This window comes from Eschscholzia californica, unplaced genomic scaffold, assembly GCF_041429995.1.
Source record: "Eschscholzia californica isolate CP2 unplaced genomic scaffold, dmEscCali1.0.p SCAF_4, whole genome shotgun sequence".
Taxonomy (NCBI): domain Eukaryota; kingdom Viridiplantae; phylum Streptophyta; class Magnoliopsida; order Ranunculales; family Papaveraceae; genus Eschscholzia; species Eschscholzia californica.
In genome coordinates this window covers 47,249,401-47,258,342 of record NW_028238461.1, presented here as the reverse complement: position 1 = coordinate 47,258,342, position 8,942 = coordinate 47,249,401, and the positions used below count along the sequence as shown (strand labels likewise).

General features: G+C 37.1%; 1 protein-coding gene across 1 annotated transcript; it reads right to left on the bottom strand.

Annotated features, from left to right (window-relative positions):
* Positions 1 to 995: 995 nt before the first annotated feature.
* On the bottom strand, positions 996 to 1,982 carry LOC147545381 (uncharacterized). Its single transcript, XM_086674101.1, has one exon. The coding sequence runs from the start codon at positions 1,953 to 1,955 to the stop codon at positions 996 to 998; it is 960 nt and encodes a 319-aa protein (XP_086530227.1). The 5' UTR covers positions 1,956 to 1,982.
* Positions 1,983 to 8,942: the final 6,960 nt, after the last annotated feature.

The window sequence follows — 8,942 nt, the reverse complement described above, 5'->3', positions numbered from 1 at the left end:
AAAAAAAAAATTGTCGTCGGAAATAGAAGGTCGCCGGAAATGGAGGTTCGCCGGAAAAAATTGTAATTTTTTTTTGTTTCCACCCAAAACTTCACACCCCGGAAAATTTCTTTATTTCCCCGTAACACCGGCCTTTCAATATAAGAAAGCAGCAGCGAAGTTCATACGAGATATTAGTAAGTTTTTAAGCAGCAACAGTTTTTTCCGGTCTCTCTTGAACATTCGAACCATTAATGAGCCATTTATCACCATTGAAAAGTTAGTCCTTTAGTATCTCAAATATATAATTAATTAATTTAATACATCTTAAAAATCACATCAACCATAAAAAAATATGGGTGTCACTTCTAAATAATCAAAATAAAAAAAATGTCCCATAATTGAAATAGAATAACTACCCTAACAAGCAAAGTTAGAGGGAGAGAGAAAAAAAGAGGGAAACTCTTCGGCTTAAGATCACAACAAGTCTCGTAAAATGCACATACAAACCAGCCCCTTAGGCGGCGATCTGACTGAAAAGCAGTTTACAAATCTGCAGCGCAAATAACACATTCATGACTCCATTTTGATGATGATGATGATGATGATGATGATGATGGTGGTGGTGGTGGTGGTGGCAACAACCGAAGATCGTCATGATTTCAAGACAAGCTCATTGTGGTCCATGTTTTTGAAAAGTGATGACTCCATTTCGAGATGTATAAGTTGTTCACATAAAAAATACACCCTCCGTCTCAAATTGAATGACCTAATTTCTACTTTGGGTTGTTCCATTTTTAGTGTCTTATTTCTAAAAATAAAGAAAAAAAAATTTCGCTCTTTCCAATAATACCCATTAATATATATTTAACGACAACTTTATTTAAAAGCAAATTCAACTTTTTCATTGTAAATTAAAAAAGTTAACGAGGATACAACCCAAAATAAGACAAATTTTAGTAAGATTTTATCACCACTAGACAATAACAGACACCAATTTATAATGAACTTTCTTTTTACCCTTCCATTCTAATAGGTGTCATGGCCATCCCAATGTGAACTGAACTTTGTGATTCATGGAACGCCTTCATTTGCATTTCAACATCTTGATTGTTAGTCTCATTTTCTTCTTCTTCTTCACCCTCAATCTTACTTATAGAAGAATAGTCTTCCTTCTCTCCATGATTTTTACTAAAAATTAAGTACATAATCATCGAAAAAACAACAATTGAGGACAAAAACAAACTAAATTGGAGATTTACGAGCGATTTCGCTCGATGGAGTGCTTCATCGGTGCGACACTGGACTACTAAGTGATCTTCTCCTAAGTTCAAGAAGCACCCTTTGGCAATAAACTTAGGTATATAGAGCATAATTCCCATGACAATAAACCACATACCTTGAAAGAAAATACTAATAGACCTAACAAAGCTTACTAAGAAACTCCTAGGATAACCAATTCCCATAAGAGTTGTAACTAAAGAAACAAAGACTACAAGTTGTAGAAGATAGTGGTATTGACCTTCAACACCAACATGATCAGTAGAATGAAGGTGGAAGAGGAGAAATTGTTGACCGAAAGCAAACGCCCCGAGAATGCACTCTAGACCATCGTGGAAAGACGATTTTTTGGGTCGAATTCGGTCTAAGATGATGGCGAAAATCGCATATATAAATAATGACATGGATATCATAGAGTGTTCGAAGCTACGTAGATGGCTCGATGGGATTGTACCATCTGGATCGAATGGTTGGTGTCTATCCGGGCCTATGAAAAGTTCCATGGTTATTGAAGCAATACTCCCTCCAATGATTATGTAAAGTTCTAAGTAGTTTGTAAATGGTGCTTTAAACCAAGGTGAAGATGTGTATGAATTAGGTTGTGAAGTATAAAGACTGATGTGGTTAAATAAGTGCCATAGGCCTATTACTAGAAAACCTATACCTGGTAAAACATGACCTATCAGAGACCCCATATATGTTTGTAGGTGAGAAGAGAGGGTCTTGCCTCTGTGGAGGAGTTCAGATTGGAATGGAAGTGAGGGAATGTGGGCTTTATGATAGGTTGAAGTTTTGGAATCTTTACAAAAGTTTGGAGGGTTTGAATACTTTCAGGTTGGTTAAACCATGGTGTGCAATGTGGTCATTTTGTATTAGATATGACAGAAATTTACATCGATCACTAATCAATTGAGAATTTCCTAATCTAAAATTGAGAATTATGATCTCTTAAGATGTACGTAACCGTTAACTATGTCTGTATTTATTATATAAATGGTGTTCCATTTGGACCATTTCTCTATTTGTTCATATCATCTTACAATTGTCTAATACTAATCTTGTTGTATCCTTCCTCCTAATGCACATACCTACCAATTTTAAGTAATTTACAAGCTATGCTATTTTTTCCTAACATTTGGGTGCTTTTTGTTTCTTTTAACTCTCTTCATATTCCTAAGGTTAACTACTATAGGAGTTTTTTTTGTTGAAACGGTTACGTAAATCGCGAGAAAAAAAAAATCCAAATTTTTTATTTTAATCCAAACAAAACTGTGAACACAGAAGAATCACCTACTCAAAATGTACAAATGCATTCCACAATCTTTTTTTCAATTTTTTCCCAATGAAAGTGATGCTTTAGATGTAAAGCAAAATACTTCATGAAGGTAACTTATCGAGCGTATCAGTTCTACAATTACACAAACCATCGACCCGAAGCTTCAGATGGATATGAGATCATTTGGTGAACTACACACCGATATGTTAAAGAACCTATGTGTGTGTTTTCACTGGTTGGCTAATAACCCTGTCGGCTTGTTCGTTCCGAACTTTGATGATTTAATTTTTTTTTCCATATTATGTAGGATGATCATTTGTCAAGTATCAGAGTCACTCAATTTTCTTCTATGGATTCTCCAGAAGTACCATTGGCGAAGAATAATTGTATGAGGGTGTCAATAAGTTCATCAACATGGAAACTCCCAAGTTTCTTCAAAGGAGTGTAAATGTCTCGTTTGTAAACGAAAATGTGTAATCTTTAAATGTGAAGATGTCCTCTTCAAGCGAAACTAATCCATCTCAGACTTAGTTGTGAAAGAAGTGGTTGCTCCACCCAAATGCTCTAGTTTGTTAAAAACGTGGGATCGTATTAGTCGATTAAGTAGTGAATAACATATCTAGACATTCTTTTTTATTTCGCTTTTAATCAAAACTATACATACAAGTAACCGTTTTATAATTGACAAATGAATATGAATAAGAAGTTAAATATTTTCTTATTTTGCTCACATTAATAACAGTTTTTGTCAGCACAATGAGCACCAATGAACAAAAACTAAAATGGGAAGCATCTTTCCGATTTAGTTTCAATGGAGTCTGTAGTCGTTTTACTGACGAGAAACCGAGAGCTACATGTATTCTCTTTATTCCGTCGCTAGGATGAGTACCGATACCAAAAAATCAAAGTAAAATGCATGTTTCCAGTTCATTTCCGACGATAACTAAGAACATTAATGATCCTATGCCCGACCAATATCCTGACCGAATCCCGACTTGGGTACTTGGACGGGCAAGATCTAGTGAGAGAAAGCCTAACACTTTCTCTCACTAGATCTGCACCAGCCAAGTACCTCGTCAGGATTCGGTCGGGATATTGGTCGGGTATATTATCATCGCTCGCTGCTTATTACATTTTTTTTAATGTACCAAATTAGGGGTATTTGGCCTAATTGTGACCAACGGGCCGTGGCGTGGCGGCACGACCCTTTTGGTAGCCGTGGAGTGGTAGACACGCATGGGCACGACTTTGAGTCGTGTCGTGCCAAGACCACAAGGTGTGGGCACAGAAACGCCCCGTGACAACGGTCCAACCGTTCCCGTGCCTTTGTCGTGGCAGTTCCAGGCGTTGCAGTGGTCGGGTCGTGGCTAATGGGTCAGATGTTGTCGGCCCATTCACGAATGTTTTATTTATTTAATTGTGAACAAAAAATGTAACAAATGAAAACATTAAATAATTTTCAAGTCAAACATTGTGATATTTGTTTAAACTTCTAAACCTATATTTATTTTATTAATTAATAATTTTATTAACTATTAATTTTACTAATTAATAACTACTTTTAACAAAATAAAATTAATATCTTGTAAATTAAATACCCGTTTCTAACGAGTTAGCGTGGCGTGGCGGGTTAGGAACACCACGGGCCGTGGCAGATCGTGTTTCCGTTCCTAACGTGCCGTGATTGACGGGTATGGGAGCTTAAAATCCAAGATCCGCCACGACCCGCTTGACTCATGACGGGTCGGCACGGTACACGACGTTTCGTGTCGTGTCGTGTTGCTTTATAAATGGGTCGTGTCGGTCCCTGTCCGGGCCGACACGCCCCGTTGGCCTTTACTAATTTGGCCCAATTCCCTTATTGGGAGTATGTCTGCTAATGTCATTAGAGCAGGGATGATTTTGTAGTTACCATAGTTCGTAAGTACCTAATCTTAAATTCTCAACCAAAGTTTCAACTCTCTCCCGAAAATGACTGGGAAATAGGGTTTATACAGCTGCGGCGGTTCAAAGAAGAAGGCGACTAGAGTCTAGAGAAATCAAAGTTTTGAGGTTTTAGAAGTTAACGCTGCAGGTTACAAGCGATTCGTTTGTTTTAGAGCAAATATTCAGTACAGATAGAGTCATTGATCAGAAGATTGGGATTTTGGGGAGGTTTAATCTCCTAACTAAAAGAACAACGTTCTCATTTAAAGTTAGTTCTAATCTAGCCGAAGAAAGCGACCTACTTTATATGTCTAGATTACAATAAAATAAACAATAATCATCAGGTATATCTATATAATAAAACATAAGGGGAAATGCTGACTGGGACAAACATCTTTTTTTAATTATGGATAATGTCTAGCACATCTTCTCCAAATTTTTAATATGGTCCTTAGAAATTTTTGTGGTGTGGTGGCGGTGGGTCTTGTGGTGTGGTCTGTGGTGTTTAGTAATGGTGGTGTTTTCGGTAGTGTGTTCCGTGGTGGTGGTGCGGAGAAAGGTAGAATAGAGAGGTTATTTAGTATTTCACTATATTTAGTTCAATAAAATTGACGGTTCCTCAGCGGTGGCGGCGACACCTTGGTAATGGCGGCGACACCTTGGTAATGGCGGCGACAACTGTCTTGACTGGGGCACTTTCAGTCTTAGTTATATTTGTCGAGCTTCAAGGTCTTTTGTTCACGATCTATAGGATCTTTTTATCGACCTTTAGGGTATTTTATTCTCAATCTATAGGATTTTTGTGTCTGTGTCTAGTCAATTCCTTCCCCTTCACGAGACATTTTACATTTGAACGTATGTAACTCTCATGTAGTTCTCAAAGGAATAAATTATCATCCTTGTAACATTGTGATTGTATCACTTATGAATGAAATATGGTTTCACTTGGTAAAAAAAAAAAAAAAACTTATTTAAGAAAAAAATTATCTATAATAAAGGAAATAGATAATCTATATAAATACCTATTTAAAATCTTCATCTTTCTCTCTCAATAAAATAACTAATTTAAGAAAAAAAGAAAGAAAAGAAAATAAATATAGCAATAATAAATATGGAAATTCTGATGGCATGTTTGGAGAGAGCGGCTAGAGCATATGAGCCACCTATAGAAGCACTGGATTAGAATTTTGCCAAATTTGATTGATACAACTGTTCATTGCACGGAATATATCCTCGTATACATCAGCATTTGATTATCTTTCTCAACTTCCGTCACTATTGTTTTTATCACTTTACACCATGTTTTAGAAATTGAATTACATATTTCCCCATGTTTTTTTCAACTTTCATTCTCCACAAAGGCATAAGTAATCGCATTGAGACCCTTCGGCGGTCTTTCTGGTGGGGAAAATCCAAATCCATTCACACAATCAACTGGTCCAAAATTTGTCTTCCCCGCAATCTTGGTGGCCTAGGTTTCAGACTTCCCTCTCTTGATAATCAAGCCTTCCTCAGTAAACTTGTTTGGAGGACTCTAAAAACCCAGACTCTCCTTGGGCTCAAATTCTCAAAGCTAAATATTTTTCCAAGGACTCCAAACCCAACTCTGCTAAACCTAACCACTCCTGGCTTTGGAAGCTCCTTGTGAAACAGTTTGACCTGGTCTCCAGTCTGATTTTTTGGGATGCTAATAAAGGTACTAATATCGACATTTGACATAATTACTGGATCCCTAATCACCCCCACCCATCACAAACGATAGAAACTGTACTCTTACCACGGTGGCTCAACTTATTAATAATAATACGTGGAATGCTATCCTGAGTATCAATCTGCAAGAACTCCAAGAAGATTCAATAAGATGGACACTGACCAAATAAGTTAATTTCACTATACGATCTATGTATCATTATACGAGAACACATCACAACCATGCTTATGAAACGATTAAATGTAAATTTATCTGGAACATTAATACTACTCCTAGAATCAAACAATTCTTATGGAAATGTTGCACCAATAGCTTACCTGTGCGAGACAAAATTGACAAATATATTGATTGACAAATATATTGGTAATATCTTCAACTGTACTTACTGTGACAACACTGAAACTACTTTGCATGTTTTACTTCATTGCTACTACGTACACCCTATATGGTTCCACTTTAACGTGATGACAGAGAATATCACCAATTTAAGAGAATGGATTGTTCAATGAAAAGATATGGAAGCGGAAAAGGTAACTCTATTTGCAAAAAAATTTGTGGTCTATATCGAAAGCTAGATGTGACAAATTATTTTCCTCGAGAGACCAGTCTCCCATGCAGGTTATAACAAGAACCATGAACACCATGACAAGCATCACCCGTAATAAAAACGGCACAAACAACAAGAACAAAAGCGAGTAGACACCACCTGAAAGGCCATACATCAAAATTAACTTTGATGTTTCCTTTACTACGTTAGATGATCCAGCAGGCATCGGATGTATCATGCACGATGACCAAACAATTTTCATAGCAACACTAGCAGACACCACCAGAGGCCAAAATGCAGAAGAGTGTGAATATTAGGCAATTCTATGGGCCCTCCAATGGGCAGCGGAACTCAAAATTCAGCATATTCATATCGAAAGTGACAACCAGAACTTAATCCGCTATCTTAACAACAACTCCTCGTCGATCCAATGGCAATCAGGAAAACATATGGAAAACATTTCCAAGCTCAGAAACGAGTTTGACAGTCTAATCTTCTCTTATACTCCGAGGCATTACAATGAGAAAGCAGATAAATTAGCTAAATGGGGGAAGAAAAACTGATGCAGACGCACCTGACACTCCGTTCAAGACCTTTCTTTTATCTTTGTTTCCCAGTCCTTGTTTCTTATTTTCTCAACAAAAAAAAAAAAAAATTCTCCACAACGTCCATCATATTTAACACCACAACAACTTAAGTGCATTTTACGTTCTTTCAACAAAAAAAAAACTTAAGGGTCCGTTTGATACGTGGGAAAATAGAGTAAGAAAATCGTTTTTTGCTGTCTGATTTGACAAATATGTAAGAAAATCACTTTGTCATGAGAGAAAAACGTGGGAAAAAGACCAATAAAATTTTACCACCAAAGAGGTGGTAAAATCGTTTTCCCACTCTAGTTGTCAAAATTGCGTTCTCTCTCCTCCCATATCCAACAAACTCTCTATTTCTCTCTCGAAACTGCTCTATCCCAGGTTGGATACAAAAGGAGCCTTAATCTCTCGAGTAATTATTCAGTGGGAGGAGCCATAAACTACTCTTAATCGACCAGAAGAACTCATGGCATCTTCTATTTTGGAAGGTTTTTAAAAGAGTTGGTTCTTTTAACAGTTGAATTTTGTTAAGTATTTTTTTGTGTGATGGATTGTTCATCGGATCAAATTAGGGAAGAAGGTTTAGAGATATTTCTGTTGAATAGTGAACTGTTGAACAATTGAACTACTAAACAATAAACTATAAAGCACAAAACTTATTGTGTCTTCACTTGATGAAGAAGACATAAATCAATCTATATTTATAGATATACAATAGACCCTAATTAGGGTTGTTACTTGATTTACAAGATACAATTTAAACAGTACTAAGAAACCATATATTATGAGATATAGAGAATTATCTTAGAAATCCACAAGATTACAGAATCACTAAACTATGGAAAGAGGATATGAGATTATCTCTTATCCTAGTAAATCAGTATATCCAATATCCCCCCTCAAGTGGGCGGGGGTTGAACCACCGTCAACTTGTCTCGAAGAAAACAGAATCGATCTTTGGGTAGAGGTTTGGTAAAGATATCAGCAACTTGATCCTTCGAGGAGACAAACCGAACATCCAATTGACCATTCGTTACTCGTTCCCGAACAAAATGGTAATCGATCTCAATGTGCTTTGTACGACCATGAAATACTGGATTCATTGTGAGATATGTGGCTCCCAAATTATCACACCATAAAAGTGGGGTTGCAGACAAGGTGACCTTAAGTTCTTTAAGAAGCGATTCTACCCACATTAGTTCTGCTGCAGCAATAACAAGACCTCTATATTCTGCCTCAGTGCTGGACTTAGAAACGGTCTTTTGTTTGCGAGCACTCCAAGAAATAAGGTTATTTCCTAAGTACACACAATAACCGCTAGTAGACCGACGATCGACAGGGTCTCCTGCCTAGTCCGCATCAGTATAAGTCTGGACTGAAAAATACAATGACGGTGCAGGTTGTAGAAGGATACCGTAGGTCGAGGTGTGATGTAGATAACGCAAAATGCGTTTGACAAGACCCATATGAGTTTCAGTAGGATTTTGCATGTGTTGGCAGACTTTATTCACAGAGAAGGCAATCTCGGGTCTAGTGAACATCAAATATTGAAGACCCCCTACAAGACTGCGATATAACGTCGAATCAGTAAGTATCGAACTAGCAATAAGGTCACTTGGAGGGGTAGTCGCC